This window comes from Globicephala melas, chromosome 15 (assembly GCF_963455315.2).
Source record: "Globicephala melas chromosome 15, mGloMel1.2, whole genome shotgun sequence".
In the NCBI taxonomy this organism is placed as follows: Eukaryota; Metazoa; Chordata; class Mammalia; order Artiodactyla; family Delphinidae; genus Globicephala; species Globicephala melas.
The window spans coordinates 72,093,692-72,115,767 of record NC_083328.1 but is presented as its reverse complement, the minus strand read 5'-3'; the positions used below and the strand labels follow the sequence as shown (position 1 = coordinate 72,115,767).

The 22,076-nt window shown below is 52.7% G+C and overlaps 1 protein-coding gene across 5 annotated transcripts in view; it reads left to right on the top strand.

The window, feature by feature from the left end:
* CDH22 (cadherin 22) overlaps nucleotides 1-17,595 on the top strand; it is a 131,227-nt gene extending 113,632 nt beyond the window's left edge. Inside the window, exons 9-12 of one of the 5 annotated variants that reach the window (XM_060285471.1) lie at nucleotides 1,479-1,600; nucleotides 1,719-1,836; nucleotides 7,498-7,752; nucleotides 10,668-17,588. In XM_060285471.1, the coding sequence (XP_060141454.1) occupies nucleotides 1,479-1,600; nucleotides 1,719-1,836; nucleotides 7,498-7,752; nucleotides 10,668-11,251 (1,079 nt within the window). In that variant the 3' untranslated portion in view covers nucleotides 11,252-17,588. Of the gene's footprint in view, nucleotides 1-1,478; nucleotides 1,601-1,718; nucleotides 1,837-7,497; nucleotides 7,753-10,667 lie in introns of all 5 variants that reach the window. The other 4 variants (XM_060285473.2, XM_060285472.2, XM_060285474.1 and 1 more) reach the window with 4 other exon arrangements.
* The last annotated feature ends 4,481 nt before the right edge of the window (nucleotides 17,596-22,076 follow it).

Genomic DNA, 22,076 nt, shown 5'->3' with positions numbered 1-22,076 from the left:
AGGTAAGAAAACTGAGGCACAGAGAGCTCAAGTGACCTGGCATGGATCACACAGCTACTAAGTGACAGAGTTGAGATTGGAACCACTTGGCTCCCAAGTCCTTGCTCTTAATCTCTATGCGCTGTTCATTTTCCAGGTGTGGAAACTGATACCAGAGCGGGTCAAACACTGTGTCAGAGACAGAGCCATGCCTGAAATTCAAGACTCTTTCTGTCTAAATGTTTCCAGGCTTCATTCATTCGTTCAACAAATCTATTAGAACCAGCTCTATGCCACATCCCACAGTGCTGGGGACCCAGGGGTTAATACAACAGAGGCCTTGACCTCAAAGACATTGCAGTTGGAGGAGTGGGGACTTCGTGGCTTTGCTGAGGACCTTGGCAAAGACCCACCTCCAGTGGACTTGTCTTGCCCTCTCGTGATCAGGTCTTAAAAGAGCAGAGACAGCTTTAGTTGTCAGCTGATCAATTCTTCAAACTTCAGCATGTTTTTTAGTTTCCCTTATGCAGTTTGGGGATAGAAATTGTACCAAACCATAGGATTTCTGCAAGGATACCTGAAATAATGGATACGGATACTCCAGGAGAAATCTGTGCACTCCACGGTGATGGAGTGGGGATGGCGATGTTGACTGTAGTGTTGTTGGAGGCGGGAGTGGGGGGTGGTGATGTGATAGTGATGTGGGTGATGATGGCGGAGGCCATGGTGTATTGGTGGGGCTGGTCATGGAAGTTGTGGTGGAGATGGTGGAGATAGTGAATGATTGGTGATGATGGTGGTAATATTGATGATGGCGGCCACAGGGGGGTGATGGTGGTGGTAAGGGTGGTGAGAGTGATGGCCTTAGTGTTTGTGATGATGGTAGAGATGAGGAAGGTGGTATTAGTCAATGCAGTGGTGGTGGCGGCAGCGATAATTCTAATGGTGATAGTATTGATAATCTAATGGTGATGGTAACAAAGGAGTGGTGATGGCATTGGTGATGGTGATAGTGGTGAGGATGGTGATGGTGGTACTGATAGTTATGTTGCTAGAGGTGGCAATAATAATGCTAATGGTGGTGATGGTTTAATGGTAGTAGTGGTACTAGTAATGGTGATGGTGAAGGTAGTAATGGTGGAGATGGTGACGGTGTTGGTGATGGTGATGGGGTGGTACTGGTGATTACGGTGATGGAGGTTGTGGTGATGATGCCAGTGGTACCAGTGCTAATGGCGGTGGTGGTGGTGGCAATAGTGACAGTAATGGTGATGGTTACAGTGGTGATCTAATGGTGGTGATGATGATAGCAATGGTGGTGGTGGTGATGACCCAGTTAGCCAGACATCCTTGGTCCTGGTCCTAACATGAGCTTGATCAACCCACAGATCTCTCAGTGTGACCTCACTGCCTACTCTTGTCCTAGCAGTAGATGGGGGGGGGGTTGTCTAAATCTCACACTTGATGCCTCCCACCCTACGGCTGTGCTCTTGTTACAGACAATCATGCCCAGCTATCCCGGGCATCCCTAAGGATCCGAATCCTGGATGTGAACGACAATCCCCCAGAGCTGGCCACACCCTACGAGGCAGACGTGTGTGAGGATGCCGAGCCAGGCCAGGTAGCACTGAGGGGCTGGGGACTGGGGGTCGCTGTCAGGACTGGCCAGGACACCCTCTACTCAAGCCCAGAGTGGGCTTGGCCTCACCTCCGCTCCCTGCCCCCTCCTCACCCTTCAGCTCATCCAGACCATCAGTGTGGTAGACAGAGACGAGCCCCAGGGCGGGCACCGCTTCTACTTCCGCCTGGTGCCCGAAGCTCCCAGCAGCCCTCATTTCTCTCTGCTCAACATCCAAGGTGAGTTATCTCAGAACAACCAAATCCTAGGATCCATGGGGGGAGGGGCTTAGCCTCCCCAACCCCTTCCCATATTACAGAGGCGCCCAGAGGGCCAGTGGTGGGTCCAAGATCACACAGAAAGTCTGAGCCAAGCTGGAGATGTTACCCAGCCTGCGAGCCAGACCCTGAAGAACAAGCAGGAGGTGGGTTGGCTGAGTGGAGGAGGGCTTCCCAAGGATAGAGAATGGTAGATGGAAAGATACAGAGAGGGAATCCATGAGGAGTGGGGCGGTGGCCCAGCATCCAGGGTGGAAAGAGCCCCTGATCTAAGTGAAGATTGGAATCAGCCACACGCACACACTCCCACCCCTCCGTTTACAAAGTGCTTTATCCCACTCGCGTTTCTCTTTACATCCTCACGATCACCTTGGGAGGTGGTTTTCTTACCCCTCCCCCCATTGTGCAGGTGATGAGACTCTAAGAGGATAAGGGACCTACCCAGGGTCATATAGGGAGTCAGTGGTGAGGCTGGGACTCAAACCCACACCTGTCTTAGTTCCAATGTACTTCCTGCTTGCTACCTTGAAAGCAAACTGCCCCTCCCATCCTGAGCTGATCCCATTGTGAGACCCACCCCTGCAAATTCCCCTTCAGTGAGAAGTTGAGGTCTGAACCTTTGAGGAGTAGACTGGGGGACGGGGTGGTCAAAGAACTGGGAGTGAGGGACCTGGGTCCCAGCCCAGGCTCAGTTGAAGGCTTTCTATGCAACCCTAATGCCTGCCTCAGTTTCATCATCTGTAAAATGGGGCTGAAGATGCCGGCCAGGCAGCTAGGTGGTCCCAGTGAGATGTGGGTTACAGAGGTATATTGTCAGTACCTAGAACATGGCCTTTCCTTCATTCAGCAATTATTTGTTGACCATTTATTGAAATACAGTCCCTACATGTCAGGCACTGTTCTAGGTCCCGAAAATGCAGCGGCATGCAAGACAAAATCCCTGCCTTCATGGAGTTTATATTCTACAGAGGGGAAACAGAAATTAAACAAATGAATATTATGATGGGGTTGGTAAGTGGCTGGCAGGGAGGAATAATGCAATCTTCACGAGTCTGGACTTTGTTCTATTCAGTGCTGGACCCTGGGTGCCTGGCACATAGTAGGTATTCAAAAATATGTGTTAGGGAATTCCCTGGCAGTCCACTGGTTAGGACTCCAAGCTTCCACTTCAGGGGGCACGGGTTTGATCCCTGATCGGGGAACTAAGATCCCGCAAGCCACGCGGCATGGCCAGAGAAAAACATATAAACAAAAGCGTGTTAGACAAAACAGGAGGAAATAAAGCAAGGCAAGAGGAGAAGCTGTTTTAAATAAGGTGATCTAGGAAGGCCTCTCTGAAGGAATCAATAGTGAGTAGGGATCTAAAGGAAGTGAGGGGCTGAATGATCCAAGTGCAAGAAACAGCAAATGCAAAGACCCTGAGGTGGGAACAGGCTTGGGACGTTCAAGACCTGCATAGTTGGGGTGAGTGAGTGACAGGACTGGAGGAGATGCAGTCAGAGAGGTACTAGGGGCCAGATCACGTGGGTTCCTTCTGATCCTGTTCCAGGTCTGGTATCACCCCCAAGACCTTGACACCCCTTCCCTCAGTGGCTTCTGAAGCCAGACCCATCTGTATTTCCAGGAGTAATATTAAAAATATTTAACAACCAGTGCAGCTCAGATAATCAATCAGAAAGGACCCTGGTCATAAATAATCTGGAGTAGGACCATGGAGCCTCTGCTGAGCCAGGCTTGAACCCCTTAGCGACTTGATCGTGTTAAAGTTGGGGGTGTGCTTGAGGGATAGGCTGAGGCAGCAGGGAAGGACTTGGGGGACTCAGAGTCATGGCTATTTAAACCTCTTTGGAAGTAGTTCAGTATTTTAAGAACTTTTAACGACTAGTGCTGCCCTGATTGCTCACTATGGCAGTGGTACCCCAAGCTGAGCGCCGGAGACACAAATAGCCCTGGACTGACCTCACCAAGTTCACAATCTTTCCAACCCGAGGGGCCTGAGGTTCTGCCCCAGCTGCCTCTCTTTGACGGGGGCTGGGGGCTGGGGGCTGGGTTGGCCACCAGGGCTCCCATCCGGCGTGACCAGCTGCGTACAAGCCCTGGGAGCAAGGCCGGCAGCAGCGTGCTGAGGCCGGCACTGCCAGGAAAGGGCTCCTCCTCCAGTCCCCCGGCCCCTCCCACGGTGTGCCAAGCCCCCTCCTCCTCACCATATAAATATCCCAGTTGACAAACGGCTACCCCAACCCATCTGTTTCTTTGTACAAATTTGTAGCCAGTTTGGAAACGTGATTTATAAATATTGCTTTTGCAGCCAGGATTGACACTGATGTATGTCAGGCCAGATGGATGAATGCAGTGCTGGGCGCAGATCCTGCCTGGAAGGGTGGGGTAGGGGCCTGGGGTGGCCACTGGCTTCCCCAAATGAAGCCAGCTGCTGCCCAGGAGGGCAGCTGAGAGGGAGAGACATGGTGCTCAGGGATTTCCTCTTATGGGGTGAAAGAGTAGCAGGAACCAGAGCTCTCCAGACATATGGTTCCACGACCAAAGACAGCAACCCTGAGAAACAAATATGTCCTCTCCTCTCCTCTCCTCTGTTCTTGCTTGGGAATTAGAGGCTGAGTCAGAGCCATCCACTCATTTTTCAAATCTGTCCACTTCTCTGTGCCTCCACTACCACTCTTATTTCACATCTAGAACACACAGTAGCTTCCTAACTGGTCTTCCACATCCACTGTTGTATTTTAGATTAGAGGCTCCCTTGCTTAGAAGGTAGGCTTAGCAAAGGCAGGGACCATGTCTGTCTTGTTCACTGCTGTATCCTCAGGGGCTAGAATAATCCTGACCTGTAGAGGGTGTTTAATTAGTATTCGCTATTGAATAGAGGGATGATATGCCACTAGGTTGCTTCTTTGCCCATCAATCGATGGCCTCCTGTTGCCTTTAAGAAAATCACCCAATTCCTTACCATGGCCTCTAAGACTTGCTATTATGAGCCCCTGCCTCCCCCTCCAGCCTCTCCTTGACTCGCTCTAGTCATCATCCTTATCCCTCCAGCCGCAAAGGACTGCTCTCAGTTCCCTGAGTTCCTATGCCTCTTCTAACCTCAGGACCTTTGCATGGACTATTCCCTCCCCTAGAATTCATTGTTCAGGGCTCACAATAATATCATTTCTTCCAAAAAGTTCTCCCTGATCCCCCAGACTGGTCAGATCCTCTGTTAGATGCTCTTCCTATACTTTTCCTTCTTAGCACTCACCATGGTTTGCAATTGTACACTAAATTGTGAGCTTATTTGATTAACCTTTGTCCCTCGCATCAGAATACAAGGCCAGATCCAGGACTATGGTTGATTTAGCTCCCCATTATTCCCCACCCCCCATGACTAGCATGGTGCCAAGCACAGAGTAGTTACTCAATAAAGATTTATTGGATGGATGGATGGATGGACGGAGGATTCGATGGGTGGCTGGAAACGGTAGCTATGCCACCAATTCACGGGATAAATTCAGACAAGTCCCTTCTCTCTGAGCCTCAACGTCCATGTATGTAAAATGGGAATAATGTTACAACTCTTGGTGGTTGTGAGGATTAAACATTTCTAGGTATTTAAAGTATCTACCCAGTCCTCGATACATAAGAAGTATGCGGCCAGTGCAAAGGAGCCCCACGCCGTTCCTTCTTTTCCTCATCTTGCCCTTGAGCCTTTCTTTCCCAGGGGAAGGCAGATGTTGTCACAGCTCGGTTGACTCACCCTTTGGCAGGAGGGCTAGAGTTCAAGCCGGAGCTTGAGGAGCTGACCCAGGACCACCAGTTACCCTAAAAGATGTGGTTCGTTCAAGCATCATTCTTCAAGGCTGGCTCAGTGCCAGGGAAGAGACAGGCACACGCTACCTTAACACAGCATGACAAGTGCTGTAACAGAAGCGTGCGTGGCGCCTGCACAGTCAGAGCAGGGAGGGGGAAGCCATAAATCCTTCCTTCCCAGGGAAGCGTAGAAAGGAGGCCACAGAAAAGAGGTGACATTTAGCTGGAGCATGACGGATGAGGAATTCGCCCAGGCAAGAAAGTGGAGAGGGTGTTCCAGCTAGCAGGAACTTAGTGAAAAAAGGCAGGGCAGCCTAGACAGAGCGCGGGCGTGGGGTGTAGCACGTGGGGGTGGGGCATGAAAAAATTAACAACCAGCATTCACGCAGCATTTCTACGTGTTAGGAACTGTTCTAAGGGTTATGTGCTAATTACACTGTTTAATCCTCACACCTACGTGATGCTATTTTCCTCCATTTCGGATGAGGAAACTGAGATCCAGGGAAGCTAAATGAGTTTCCCAAGCTAGTAAATGACCAACTCAGCATTAGTTATTAACATTTTAATGGAAATTTTCAAAGGTGTATACAAGTAGATAAAATAACACAGTGAACTCCTATGTGCCCATCACATGAGCTTTAACCCATGACCAGTCTTGTTTCAGCTGGACCTCCAGTCCACTTCACAGGTGTGCCCAAGGTCACAAGTCGGCCCTTCCAAGGGCTCTTCTTCCTGCTTTGTGTTCATGATGGGGAAGGCCAGGCAGGCGCACTGAATTGGGGGCTGCGGGGAAGAGGCTGAGTTAACTGGGACCGCAAAGCTGGGGAAGGGACCCAGGCTGTCAAAGTCTGAGGTCAGGGAGACCAGCCTGAAGCCTGCGAGGGCAGAGAGAAGGACTCAGGAGGGAGGCCTGGGCCCCCAGCGGGAAGCGGGACCCCTTTTGTGGAGCTGGCTGTCAAGGATGGGAGCAGCAGGGAGCTGGGCTCTGAGTACTTCTCGACTACCGCATTGGCAGCCACCAGAATGACAGAGGGTCAGTGATGGCCTGGCCCATGCAGGAGAGGTGTGGAGGGGTCACCGGGGCGGGGGAGCCCGTGCTCTACACCCACCCCCCGAGTCCTGACTGGCACTCCCAGCACGAGGCCAAAGCAGTGCGATGAGTATGACTCATGTGAGTTCACTGTTCCCTCTGGCCATTATGCATCAAAAGGAAAGAGACCGGTGAGGTGACCTTGGTACCCTGGGGCGTCCCCATCAGGCCCCTGGCCCTCCAGGCTCAGCTCTTAAAGAGACTCCTGACAGAACCATGCCTCAGTCAAAGGCAGGTGCCAGCCTGCGTTCCCCGTCTTCTCTGATGACCCAGAGCTTGTCAGTGCCCAGGAAGCCACAACCCAAGGACCACAGGACCCCAGGATCAGGATGCATGGGACAGCTGGGGTGGAATCTGAGAGAAAAAAAGGCTGTTGAAACAAAAGGCAAAAACAATTTTCTTGATATAGCCAGGGACAGGACCTTGGCACCACTGGGGACAAAATCTTGGAATAGCTGAAAACAGAATTTTGAGACAGCTGGGAATAGAAGCTTAGGACAGCTAAGGACAGAATTGAGGGCTCTGTGGCTGGGCACAGGACCTTCAGGCAGCTGGGGGCAGAATTTGGGGAGAGTCGGTCACAGAATTTTAGGAGATCAGGGAATAGACCCATGGGTCAGCTGGGAGACAGTAGCTGGGGGCAGAGTGAGGCAAATCCCGAGGTGGAATTGGGAGGTGACTGGGACGGGGGAGGCCGAACCCAAGTCACACACCACTCCGTTTCTTCGAAGCAGACAATACAGCCGCGGTGCACACGCAGCACATGGGCTTCAACCGGCAGGAGCAGGACGTGTTCTTCCTGCCCATCCTGGTGGTGGACAGTGGGCCGCCCACGCTGAGCAGCACGGGGACGCTCACCATCCGCATCTGTGGCTGCGACAGCTCCGGCGCCATCCAGTCCTGCAACACCACGGCCTTTGTCGTGGCCACCTCCCTCAGCCCTGGAGCCCTCATCGCCCTCTTGGTCTGTGTCCTCATCCTGGTCGGTAAGTCCACCAAGAGCCAGCCCCCCCCCGCCCGACTGGCCCCCATCCTTGGGCCCTGGATGTCCTTCCTGAGGTGCCCCCACGGGGGTCTCACTTTCCCTCCCCGTCCTAGGAAGGGCTGGCTCGATTGATGTCCAGGTTCTAACCTGCAGCTCCTACGAGAAGCCTCCTAAGTACGGAGCAGCCCTACCACCAACTCCAGAAGGTGTCAGCCCCCAGCTGAGACTAAGTTCATGCTGGCCCACCCTCTACATGGCCCAAAGTCTCTCTAATTTTGAAAAACCAAGCCTATTTTTTAACATTCTCTCATGTCTATTGTCCTATTTTAGTCTTTATGTAGTACTTTTAGTAAAAAAAGGGCTCTTGGGAACCTCACAACCCCTCAGCCAGATGTATCATCCCCATTTTTTAGATGACAAAACTGAGGCTCAGAGTCGTTAAGTGGCTTGCAAAAGGGGACCCAGTTCATCTTCTGACTTGAAATCAGGCCTTTTCACCCTGTGTTCCCTGCTCCTTTAACTACTCCACCTGCTGGGAATCTAAACTGGGGGCAAGACTTTGAGGCAGCTGGAGTAAAACCTTAAGACACTTGGGGAGGGGGCAAAAATCTACTCAGGTATCAGTTCCACCAGCAGCCAGTTGAACCCCCCAGAGTGTCCCCAGGGAAGAGGTCAATTTTTTCAGGAGCTAAACTGGATTCAGGTGGCCGCAATGCCGCCTCTCACTGTTAAAGCAGAAAGGCCTCACCTCAGTCCTGACTACTGGACAACAGTCAGAGCTGGAGGAACTCCAGGGAGGGCCAGATGGCAGGTCCCAGGTTTGCTCAGTTCCCTGGGAGATTCAGCTGCCTCCCACGCCTCACCACCCACCCCTGGGACCTGCGGAGGTCCTGGGCAGGCCCCTCCTAGCTGGGAGGCCCCCCCCTCCTCTCCACTCCCCAGCCTGTGGCTCAGAAACCCTTTTTCCAGAGGATGCACTTTACAGCGGTTTCATTTTCCGAGGCAGTGCAAACAAATTTCTGCCTAATTGCCCACAAACGAAGAAAGTGCACATCAGTGCTCTAAAGGGGACGGGCAGAATCACTGATCAGGCCTGGCACATCTGTCTCCTGCCGCCCGCGCTTCCCACCATCTGCTCTCACGGGCACCCCCCTCCGCAGCTCCCGGCCTCCAGCTTCAGAAGCCGACCACCCATCTTTCCCACTTCTCTCCTGACACCTTTCCTCCCTCCCAACCTGCCCCTGGATCCCACCTCCTTCCCGGTCATGATCCACCTTGTTAGGTCGTGAGCCAGCACCCTGCCCCATGGCCCTCGCAGCTGGTTCTGCCCACTGGCCTGGCCTGAGCTGTTTGGAGCTGCAAGAAGAATCCAGTGCCTGAGAGGATACCCAACACATGTCTGTCCATCCATCCACCCACGTATCCATTTAATTCTCTCATTTGCTCGTCGGTTCCTAATTTATCCGTCCAGCGAGTACCCCCACCCATGTGCTAAATTATTCTAGGCACTGGGATTCATCAGTGAAAGAAAGATACAAAAAGCCCTGAGTAACTGGAAAGTTGGGGTTGCCATCGCGGAGACTGGGAGACTGAGGGTGGGAAGGGGGAAAGATTATCCTTTCAAATTTGGACACATTAAGTTTGAGATTCTCCTGGTCAACCCCGGGGACTTGCTAGAGAGGAAACTGGATGTACAATCTAGATTTCAGAGGAGAAGTCCAGGCTGGAGGCTGCAATATGGGAGTTGTCAGCCTCTAAATGGAATTTAAAGCCACGAGACAAGGAAAGCGACAAGAGAGGGGGTGTGGAAAAAAGACCAAGGACTGAGTCCTGGGACATCTGATGTTAAGAAGTCAGAGAGGAGAGGAGAAGAGAAGCTTGCTTATAAGGTTGAGAACGAGTTATCAGTGAGGTGGGAGGAAGAAGAGTATGCAGAGCCCTGGAAGGCAAGTGAAGAAAGCCAAAAAGATCTGCTCATCCTTGCATCACCCAGGTCTCCATCCAATTCTTCATTCAGTCAATCATTCAACAAGCATGGTTCTCTTGCTTACTGCATGCCAGGCACCACTCTCGGGGAACGTTCCCCAGGTCCCCGAGGGCAGTTCACAGTGTGTATTTTGAGGCGGAGTGAGACTGACATCTTAACATGGCAGGTCTGTGCTATGAATGAGCAGTGACTTTCAAACCTGAGCTGCCTGGGCATTACCTGCAGGCCTTATTGAAACAGACTGCTGGGCCCCACCCAGTAGATCTAGGACAGGACCTGAGAATTTGCATTTCTAATAAGTTCCCAGGAGATGCTGATGCTGGTCCAGGGTCCGAACCAGGGGATAGAGAGGAACCCCTCATCAGGGGAGCTTGGAGGTGATATCCTGAACCCGGCCTTGAGCTCTCAGGGAAGGGCTCCTGCAGGAGATATCTGGACCAGAGACCCAGAGGGCGAATAGGGTGTTCAGGGCTTCTGGAGTGGACAGAGGAGGGCAAGGGTGAAAGAGAGGTCAGGGTCAAGGACATTTCACTCCCCCCAGACCTCAGCTGCCCCATTCCCATCGCCACCCCCCAGCACCCAGAGACCTCAAGGGGATGTATCTCTTCATAGAGTTAAGGATGGAGACCTCAGAGTTTGGGTCCAGCCCTCAACACCCATGAAATCTCTTAACACTGCTCTCTGTCCCCACGCCACCCCCAGTGGTGGCATAGGCTTGATTTGCACACCTCCCAAGATGGGCAGCTCACTACCTATCCAGATAGCCAGCTACGGTCTGACTGTGAGAAAGGTATTGTTGCACAGAAATCTAGGAAATTTGCATGAGCATTTAGGCTGAGCCAGCTCTGCTGGGGAGGAGGGGAAGGGTGGTCCCCGGACTGCCCTGGGGGGGCGCTGCCCTCACGCGCCCCCTTCTGTCTCCCGCACAGTGCTGGTGCTGCTGATACTCACCCTCAGGCGCCACCACAAGAGCCACCTGAGCTCGGACGAGGACGAGGACATGCGGGACAACGTCATCAAATACAACGACGAGGGGGGCGGCGAGCAGGACACCGAAGCCTACGACATGTCGGCACTGCGAAGCCTCTACGACTTCGGCGAGCTCAAGGGCGGCGGCGACGGCGGCGGCGGCGGCGGCGGCGGCGGCGGTGGCGGCGGCGTGGGCCCGGGCGGGGGCCCGGGGAGCCCCCCGCAGGCCCGTCTGCCTTCGGAGCACCACTCGCTGCCGCAGGGGCCGCCGAGCCCCGAGCCGGACTTCTCGGTGTTCAGGGACTTCATCAGCCGCAAGGTGGCGCTGGCGGACGGGGACCTGTCGGTGCCGCCCTACGACGCCTTCCAGACCTACGCCTTCGAGGGCGCGGACTCGCCAGCCGCCTCGCTCAGCTCGCTGCACAGCGGCTCGTCGGGCTCCGAGCAGGACTTTGCCTATCTCAGCAGCTGGGGTCCCCGCTTCCGGCCCCTGGCCGCCCTCTACGCCGGCCACCGCCCAGAAGGCGAGGCCCCGGCCTCCTAGCCCGCCCTCCCTGCAGCCCAGGACCCAACTGGACCCCAGGACAAAGCACGTCCCCTGCTCACCCCCTTCCCCCAACCCTCCCAGGGCGGCGGGACAGGAGGGGGACCTTGTTCGGGCAGCGGACTCCCCGACGGCATCCCTCCCCTGGGGGGGCGGGGGGGCGGGGGGGGTTGGGCAGCTTTTGCCCAGAAGTGCGGGAATTATGACCAACATCATTAAAACTGCAGCGAGAACGGGCACTGCGTGGCTCTGGGGTTAGACAGGGAGAGAGGGTGGTGTGGAGCCCTCCTGGCTTAGGGGAGAAGCTGGGGGGAGGATGCTGCAGAAGTGCCAGCCCAGGAATGCCCCATCAGAGTTAAGAGGAAAGAAGGGCTGTTCGTTTACTAAGCGCCTACTGTGTGCTGGGCCTGTACAAAGACCATCTTAGTCATCACACAAACCTTGAGGTGGGGCCCTGCAGGTAACAGTTGGAGAAAGCCACCCAGAGAAGTGGCTGGGACCTGTCCAAGGACACCTTGCCTGTGTACTGTGGAGCCACAGCACTTACCGGCTACCTGGCCTTGGGCAAGTTACCTCTCTTCTCTGGGCCTCAGTTTCCTCCTGTGTCAAACGAGGCAAATAGCAGAACCTACCTCGAAGAGTCTTGAGGATAAAAAGGCTTCGTATGTGTCAAGTGGTTAGGACAGTGCCTGGCACATAGTAGGTGCTCAATAAATGTTAGCCTTTGATACTGTTATTATCTTTGTTGTTATTAGAAGCCCAGCATGTCTGCCTCCCGGATCTGAGCTCTCTCCCCCTTTTCCCAACATCTCCAAGGATATAGAAAACCTGACTATTGGTGTTGCTTCTGCTCTGAGTCGGGGATAGGGACGTTCCCAGAAATTGGAGAGCCTTCCGGTGTCTCAGGCGACACTGGAATAGGACACCTGGCAGGCGTGTGATGACAGACCAAGAGATGACAAGGTGAGCAGCTCCAGGACTTGGATGAAGTGGGAGGGTTGATGGGAGATGGAAGGGTCAGAAGCCACTGAGTGTGATGGGGACCTTATCTGTTTGTTCTGGGAACCCAGCAGTTTCCCCATCCATGGACCCAAGTTAAGAACCCCAGGGCTAAGTCACCACTAAGAGCCTCCAGCTCTGAAACCATTGGATTATAAGATACAGGTTATTTGTCCTCCTGCCCCACACCCAAGTGATTAATTCATTCTACATTGATTGGCTGTGAATTCCAGCTCCTGCTAGGTGAGCATCCTTCATCAAGGTTCTCAACTGCTGAAGCCTCAGTTTCCTCATCTGTAAAATGGGGCTAATGATAGCCCCTACCTTAAAGGATGTTAAGAGGCTTAAAGGAGATAAAGAATGTTAAGCTCCGATCCCAGTGCCTTCCTGCCACATTGAAAGTGCTCAATAAATAAATGCTCATTTGCCTTATTCTCTTACCCTCCCAGGGAGCATTCATTCATTCCCTCCACATTTGCCAAGGTCCAGTGTGACAGATCCGGAGATAGTCATTATGTCCTGAGTGCCTTGCCTGTATTATCTCACCTAAGATACTGTCAGCCCCAGTTCACAGGTGAGGAAACTGAGGTTCAGAGAGTAGTAACCCGTGCAAGGTTACACAGAGCGTGAGTAGTTCCTGCCTTCCAGTAACTTCCAACCTGGGTTGGGGCAGGAGGCAGGGGGCCAGAAGCAGCCAATAACAATGCATTGGGTAAGAGTTGTAGCAGAATTAACAGAAAAAGATCCTGGAAACACCGAAGAAAGATTGAATAATTTCCAGAGGAGGTGACTCCAACTGCATCTTGAAGAATGAGTATGAGATGTACGAGATGGCCAAGCAAGAAGACATTCCAGGCAGAAAGTAGAGCATCCTCAAAGGCTGGGGACAGGGGGGCAGCAGGAAGCATGTGGCAGCTTCAGGAGTAGTGTGTGGTCCCCAGAGCTGGACCACTGGGAGGAGGAATAGTGAGATGTGAGCAGGGAAGGCTGCTTGGAGGTGGGTTGCGAAAAGACCTTTAAGGCCAGGCTAAGAAAGGATGCTTTGTTCAACTTGACCATGTCTCCTAAAGTCCCCTGAGGGATAGGCAGTTAGTGTGGTTAGCCCAAGTGGGGACACATCAGGACCCTCATGCACATAGGAGCCTTAACCCACGGTTCCTGTAGCTCATGATATGAATGGGTATTGTAATTCGGGGGCCACTGGGGTGATGTGTGATCCCCTCTCTCACCCATGTGTGCCCAGCTCTCACGTACAGAATCCCAACTATTCTCAGGTTGGTTATTGCCATCTCCATTGTAGACAGGGAAACTGAGACCCAGACCCAGAGGAGTAAAGTGACGGGCTCAAGGTCACCCAGCGGGTAGGGGACAGAGCTGGGATAACACAGGACCTCTGATTCCAAGTCTCTGTTCCTTCCACATATGCCCGTTGCCTTGACAGACTCTGACCCTGCCGAGAAGGCGATTACAGGCAGGTTATGTTTCCAGAGGGACGAACAAATACAGAGTCACAAAAACCCCTGAACATCTTGTCCAAACCCCATACATGGGGAATGACTTTCTCAAGGTCACACAGGGTTAAAGAGCTTACAGAAATAAAAAAACATTATTCATCCAGAGTCACCTTCTGAGCCTCTGGCTCTTCCGTTTTCCAGCTGTGTGACTTCAGACAAGTGTTTTACCCTCTCTGTGCCTCTGTTTTCTTATCCAAAAAGTGCACCCACTAGAACACCTACTCCACAGGGTTGCAGCGAGGATAAAATGCAGAAATAACCACTGACACTTACTGAGCATTTCCCACATGCCAGGCACTGCTCTAAGCACTTCACGTGAATTAACTCTTTTAATCCCTCACCAGCCCAGTGAGGTAGCCCTCATTTTATAGGTCAGAAAGTGAGGCACAGAGAGGTTAAGTAACTTGCCAAGATCAAACAGCTAATAAGTGGAGATGCCAAGATTTAATGGGAACGCTCTGGCCCCCAGAACCTACACCGTCTGCAGCACTCACAGTGCCTGGCACAAAGGAAGCATTGGACATGTGGCCTGGGCGTATCTGATGTCCCCGCCTGTGTCCTGGGAGAACTTCGCTCACCGCCACATTCTACAGCCTGTGGGAGTCCTCAAGCCTCCCCGTGATTTCTGCTAATAGTGGGGTGGGGATGGAGGGATAGATCACGTTCCCTTAATCCCCTCTGCTTCCAGCTCCTGCACCTGCATTTGCCTCCTCCACTGGGCCCTGAGCCAACCCAGGAGTGAAATACGTGAGTCCGGCCCCTTCTCTGGGTTCCACAAGGTGTCCACTAATGCCCCGCATTTCGTGAGCTTTGTACACTTTTCTGATGGTTTGGGGTCACAGACAAGGGCCTGGTTGTGGCGTACACAGACTTTAACCATCGCCTTCATTGGTTGCCACCACTTTCCCCCACGAGCTCCGTTTCCTCTCCCTGTGTTACGCAGAGCACAGCCACCCCAGCTCCAGGCTCTAATTGGGCACACCCGACTCTATCACGGAGCTCAGAAAACAAAGAGCCTTCCCTTTCCCGTGTGTGCCCCCCTTTCAAGGCATCTGAGAAAATGAAAAGAAAAAAATTTCCCTTTTATTGTCATCAGCTCCATCACTGTCGTCAGCACGGGATAGAAGAGCAGTCAGGGTCATGAGCAAGAATCGATATATAATTGGCCAAGAGTTTTAGAAGCAGGGATGTTAATGACAGTGACAGTGATGGTAATAAGGATGGTGACAGCGCCCATACATGGCGCTTGCTGCGTGCCAGGCACTGTTCTAAGCCCTATATGTAATTAGTACTAATACAGGTAAAACCCATGCAAGGTGGACTCTTTGTTTACTGTGTTTAGCGCTTTATTTAAGTGGCCTTGTTTAATTTTAAACAGGTACATCATTAGCCCCATTTTATAGATGATTTATAGATGAGGAACCCAGGGCTCCTGGGTTTATAGATGAGGAACCCAGGGCTCACAACTGGGGAGGGACTAACTCTGGGATACAGAGCGTATAAGGGCTGGGACCATTTCACACGCACCCCACCACAATTCTGAGCGGAACCAGGGTAGCTCGGATTCTGAGTGGAGTTTCTGGGAGAGTGTGGGGAGGGGAGAGAAGCAGGTGGTGAGAAGGGGAGGCACTTGAGACAGATGGCAGAGCTGGGCAGCAAGGTGGAGTCCAAGCCCGGGTCTGCGTCTCTGGTATGTCCCAACATGTGTGTGTCTGCACGTGGATGTGGGCACGCGCCGGAGAAGTGGGAAGGCAGCGCAGAGCACACAGGTCAAGAACTAACCTCCCACCTCCTGCTTCAGGCGGCTCAGAGAGCTGGCTGCTGTCACGGGGCGGCTAAGCGCTGCATCTGTCAGCCAGCCGTCATGACTGCCCACCCCCGGGTCACGAATCAGCAGCTCCACTTACCTCCTGCCAGCCAGCGCTCTCAGGCCAGCTCTGTCACTGGCCGCTGAGCCTTTGGAAAATGTAACCCTGTCAGCCCTCAATCGGAGGCAAGAGGGTTCACGCTTCAGTGCGTGCACAAGGCGGTACGAGTGCACCCACGTACTCACGCCAGCACACAACACAGGCACGTGTCTGTCTACCTTCAGACGTGTTGCTAGCTGGGTGCGCGTTGCAGACACACACATGCTTGCAGCCATGCACGTAGAGCACACCCCTGCAGGTCTGCAGATGTGGTCACGTGCCCGCGCTCTATGCACGCACTAGAGGCACTCTCACGTATGCACTGACACTTGTCCACAAAATTTGTACACAGCCTTCCATAGCTGTGTTCTCTTACATGCATGTACGTGTGTGTCCACTGTTACCCTTCCAGGAGCCAACACATTCCCTCATTCAGGCGTGCACATATACACATTCATGAACATATGTGTATCTCCAGACACTCCCAGGCAGGTACGTGGTACACATATGCATGTCCCCTCCCACGTGCCTGGTCACATGAGCTCATAGCTCCACGCGTGCATTCATAATGCAAATGCACATTTGCATGCGTGCACGGGAAAGCATGCGTACGTAGCCTCGGGAACTGTTGGTTACAATCTAACTGCATAGTGCCCAGAGATGTGTCTGCACGTGTGAGCACATAGGTCTGTGTGTACATAATACACACGATCACTCACAAGCATCTAAGCACACAGGCGTCCTCCAGTAAGCGCTTGGATCTGCACCAAGGACACACACACATGCAATGGTACGTACCCCCGCACATCTGCCTGCCTACATGTGTGTACCTCCACTTTCACACCACCTGTCCTCAGGTACCTAACCACCTCTGTTCACATGCGCCTTCAGGCTGGCCCACCACGGCTCACCCACGGCCGTGCCACATGTGTCTAACTCCACACCCAATCATGCACACAGACAGACACGTGCCTCCGAAGCCCGTCTCCCACACGTGTGTGGGGTCAGAGCCCTGGCACGTGGGAGCACACACACCCACTCTGGGAAGCAGCACGTCCCAGCCCCAGATTGTCAGGTGTGCTGGGGACAGCAGGAATGGTGCCCACTCACAGAAATCACCACTCACGCAGAACTGCATCTGCCGCAAACGTCTCATCTGCTGTGCAAACGATGATTAAATGTTATTGTGCGAGAGAAAACGGCAAGGAGGGATTCATTAGCTTTATTGTCAGAAAGGACTCCCTGGGCTACAGCTCCCGTCTCCAAGGCTGGCTTAACCCCCTGAATGCTGGGGACATTGCGCTCCGACGTGGGCTTGTGGAAAATGAAGGCCCCGGAGACAGAGATCCCAGCGTTGGGCCCACATGAGCCAGCTGGGTGCAGAGAGCACTGGGAGGGAATCATGAGTCCAGGCAGCTGCTGCAAATGTGCCCCTCATTTGCTAGGTAGGCTTGGTCTTGTCGTTTCATTTATCAAATAATTTCTCCCCCCTACCATGTCCCAGGAATGCAGAGATACAGAGGCCATGGTCCCTCCTGGCTGCATGAGGCTTCTCAGATAGAGCAGGGCATTCCAGGCTGATGAAACAACTTAAGGAAAGACTTGAAGGCTGGGAGACACGGTAGTAGTGCCAGGCTTGTCCAGGAATCACTGGGCCTGGAAAGGTCAGTTGGAGGACAGATTGTAAAGGGCCCAGTAAACCCTTCCAAAGAGCTTGGGCCTTTTCCCAAGAACAATGGAGAACCATGAAAGGTGTATGGAAAGGGTTGACAGATAAACTACAGGGTGCCCAGAGGTATTTGAATTTCAGATAAATAACAAATAGTTGTCCTAGTATCAGTATGTCCTAAATGTTACACAGGCCATACTTATAATAAAACATGTGTCATTGTTTATCTGAAATTCACATTTAACTTTGAATCCTGTCTTTTTATTTGCCAAATCTGTCAACACTGTATATGGATTTGCATTTTAGAGGAATCGCCCTAGCTTGCTCTGTCCAGGGTAGAGTAGAGGGTGAGAGAAGAGAACGAGACCAGTGAAGAGATGAGGAGCTCACATTCTCACCTTCTTCCTTAATCAGAAAACCCCCAATTTTCAGCCGGGCACATGGCCCTCTATCACAAGGACCGCATTTCCCCGTCTCCGTCACAACTATGTACTGCATGGACTGAGTCATAGTCAACACAATCTAAGCAGAATTGTTAAGTGGCGGCTTCTGGGAACACCTCCTTAAAAGACTGTTGACCCATGATTTTAGCCTCTTTTTCCTGCTCCTTTCTCCTTTCTGCTGGCTGAACACAGCTGAGATGGCGAGCACTCAAGCAGCCACCTTGGGGGCTTGGCTTGGGTAAAGGAGTGGTGGGGATGAGTCCTCTTTCCCACTCCAAACCGAGAAAGAGGCTGAAACCCTGGGACCCCTCACTGAGACCTTTAGTGGCACCTGCTGTATGCAGAACACAGAGCCACGTGGGGAGAGGGGGAAAATGGGGAGAAAAAGATACGCTTGCTCTCGGAAAGGTGATGAAGCCCAGCCTTGCCAGGAGAGTTTAGATGAAGCTGAGATCTGGGAACAAGGGAGGGATTGGGAAAGGGACAGAGGTGAGGTTATCTAGCCCAGAGGAGGGACTGATGCCCTGAGGCCTTGAGGGCAGTGTGCTTAGCACTAGAGGGAGCTTAGTGGATTCCACCTGGCAGAGCGAAGATGTGGGATAGCCTGCTGATTACAGCACGGGCGCCTGTGAAATGGGTCTGCAGGAAACAGAAGAGCTATAGGAGAAGCGCTTTTTTAAAAGGTGTATTTATTTATTTCTTTGGTTGCGCCGGGTCTTAGTTGTGGCACGCGGGATCTTTGGTGCCGCGTGTGGGATCTTCCTGGCAGCATGTGGGATCTTTAGCTGTGGCATGTGATCTCTTAGTTGTGGTATGTGGGATCTAGTCCCCTGACCAGGGATCGAACCGGGGGCCCCCCTGCATTGGGAGCACAGAGTCTTAGCCACTGGACCACCAGGGAAGTCCCAGGAGAAGCGCTTTTAACGCTTCATATCCCCAGATCTGTTTGCTAGGACCGCTGTACCAAAGCACTAGAAGCTGGGTGGTTTAAACAACGGAAATGTATTATCTCACAGTGCTGGAGGACGGATGTCAGAAATGCAGGTGCCAATAGGGTTGGTTCCTAGCGTGTGGGTATGTGGGCCTAGGTGAGGCCCAGGTATGTGAGGCTATGTGAGGGAAGGATCCGTGAGAGAGAGGCCTCTCTCCTTGGCTGGTAGATGGCTGTCTTCTCCCCTCTGTGCATGTCTGTCTCCCTGTCCAAATTTCCCCTTTTTATAAGGATACTAATCATACTGGATTAGGGGTCCACCCGACTCCAGGATGACCTCCTAGCTAATCACATCTGCAATGACCCTATTTCCAAATAAGGACACATTCTGAAGTACTGCGGTTTAGGACTTCAACATATGAAGCATCCGCCATGCCAGCCTCAGCACCAGACAGCACCAGAGACACCGGGCTCACAGGCTCTTTAACAGGGGCCATGTGGGACTTCCGTCCTTTGGTGGAAGCTTGTACAGTCTGAGGGAGGAGGCCTTGGGACCCTGACCACAAGCTGGAATGGGGCATAGTTTTCTCCCTTCTTCTTCTTTCTTACTGGTCGATTCTCTCAGAACTTCACATTTAACCACACACACACACAAACATACACATATATACACATCCTCACAGACTCTCTACACAGAGAAAACCCCTGAGACCCTCCCATATACATGAAGGCACATACACAAAGACACTCAGGCAGAACCCTCACACACAAAGAATCACATGTGTATATACTCATGCTCACAGCCACGGGGACACACAGAAACCACAACTCACACACATCTTCCAGATGTGTGCTAGCAGACCCACACAGGGACAGTGACCGCCACATCGATGGACGCACAGGGACATATCTATGGCCTCCCAATCCTACACGATGCAGACCTGCTTGTGCATTCTCACAGGCCCTTATAGCCACACACAGACACAGAACATATAGACAAAGGTTTTCCCATGCACACACACCCACACAGGGGCTGTCTGCACACACAGGATTGTTTAATCCTACTGTGGTTGGCAGAGCCTGGCATGCACACACCATCCCTCTGGCCTCACAGCTCACCATCCACTCCCTGGTAATTGGAAGCAATTTAATCCCCCACCTGCCCAGCCAATTGCAGTCTCCACAGAGCAGGCAGCAATCAAAGTGCCCCACCATGGAGGCAGCGAGGCAGAGAGTCCCCTCCCCACTCTGGTTTCCCCATCCACCTTTGTAGTTGAGATGAGATTTACTAACCTAGACGCGCGTGGGCGCACGTGCACACACACACACACACACACACACACGCGCGTGCTGAAGTCTTGAGACTGTATACACCACACACACAATCACGTATACACAGAAACACACAATTGCATACACACACACAACCACACATAGAAGCATAGGAAGATAGATTACACAACAGATATTAAGCCACGGTGAGATAGAGGGTGTCTGTATCTACAAAGACACACGGTCTCTTGATCGGTGGTGTGAATGTGTGTACATCGTTGCAAAAGTTCTACTAATGCGTGTGAACACATAGACATAGGGTGATACCTTGAGTTGGAGGACATGTATACACAGCCATGCACAGATCTCCACGGGTGCTCAGTGAACACCCTCCTGGGGTCTGAGCATATGCACACCGAAACACAGTGACAGTAAGAAGGTACACAACACAGGGACTTCCCTGGCAGTCCAGTAGTTAAGAGTCCACACTTCCATTGCAGGGGACACGGGTTCGGTCCCTGATGGGGGAACTAAGATCCCACATGCCACACGGTGAGGCCAAAAAAAAAAAAAAAAGGTACACAGCACAGAAACACAGGAGTAGGTGTACACACACGTGCACACACACACAAAACACACAAAACCCTCACTGGCCCATGGCGTGTCCCTCCGAGGCCCATGGTCCACGTTTGCTGAACCCAGAGATGGCCCGGTTCCCTCCTCTGTCAGGGCGATTTCCCATGAAAGGGGGGGTGAAGACCCCGCCTGTCAACCCGCTGTTTGTCACTCCATCATGACCGGTGTGCTGACATTCAAAGCCCGGCACTGCGATGATCGCGTCTAGCTGTAATGTACCACAGATCGCACTGACATTTGGAAAATATTCCACCTCGGGACCCATTCAACTTCAAACTTTTTTTCCTGGAAGAGGAGAGAAATGGCAGAGACGGGGCAGCGAGGGCCTGCCGTGTTCCGCCAAGGAGCTGCTTTCCAGCCCAGACCCCAGGAGCTGACTCCCGGCCCCTCCTCCCAGAGACCCCGGGTCACTGGCTGCCCCATCTGCATCTACCTGGGGACAGGGGGATGGGGAAGAGGAATGGAGGTTCCCAAGGAAGAGACGAGGTTCCAGCCCATCAGCACGTCTTCACAGAGGGTCTGCCGGGAATCCCTCCATCAAGTGTGACCTGGCGATCGCTCCCTGTCATCAGTAGAGCACCTACCAAGCACCAGGCTGTGTTCTAAGCACATTACATACGTGACCTCATTTGCAACTGTAACAACCTTGTGAGGCAGGAACTGTCATCATCCCATTTGAATGGTGATGGACCCAAAGCTCAGAGAGGTGAAGTGACTTGCCCAAGGTCACACAGCCAGAAAAGGCTGGAGCTGAGATTTGAACCCCGGTCTGTCTGGCTCCAGAACTTGCCCTTTTCCCACCTGCGTGTGGTGAACTTATGTGTCGTGGAGTCAGGCAGATGCTGAATCCTCCCCAGTCCCTCCCACTGCCTTTCTCTGTCTCTTCTTTCCCTTCTCCTCCCCTTCCTCTCTCTGCTTTCTTTCTCTCCTCTTGCATCCCCTCTCTGCCTCTCTAAGCAGAATGAGTGTTCCCAGAATGATGGCACAGTCTGAGACAGCTTCCTGGAAGGGAGGAGCAGGTCTGAGCTGCACCTAGAGACTCAGAGGACTGGATGGGTGGGATTGACATCTGCAGAATCAATGAGCAAGCCTCGCAGAAAAGCCTCTGGAAGCCACTGCCTTTGGGTGGATGGAATGTTTGAGTCCTTCCTACATTGAGCCAGGACTTGGATGGTTGGATGGGGGAGACTGGCCTGGGGTGGTCCAGCCCTCTCTGAGGTTTTGCTCAGTCTGGAATCGGGGCAACAAGGCCATCCGAGTAAACTAATGGCAGCCAGCGATGTGCCTACCTGTCCCCTAAAGGGGAGCCGGCAGAGGCCCCTGCTTAAGTGACCTGGGCAGTTGTGGTAAAAATACAGGCGGGGTCGTGGACAACACGTATTTTGAAGGCACGGTAAAAATGACATGGTCCCAGCTAGTCCAAGAAGAGATAGAAGAAGTAGGAAGACTGTCTG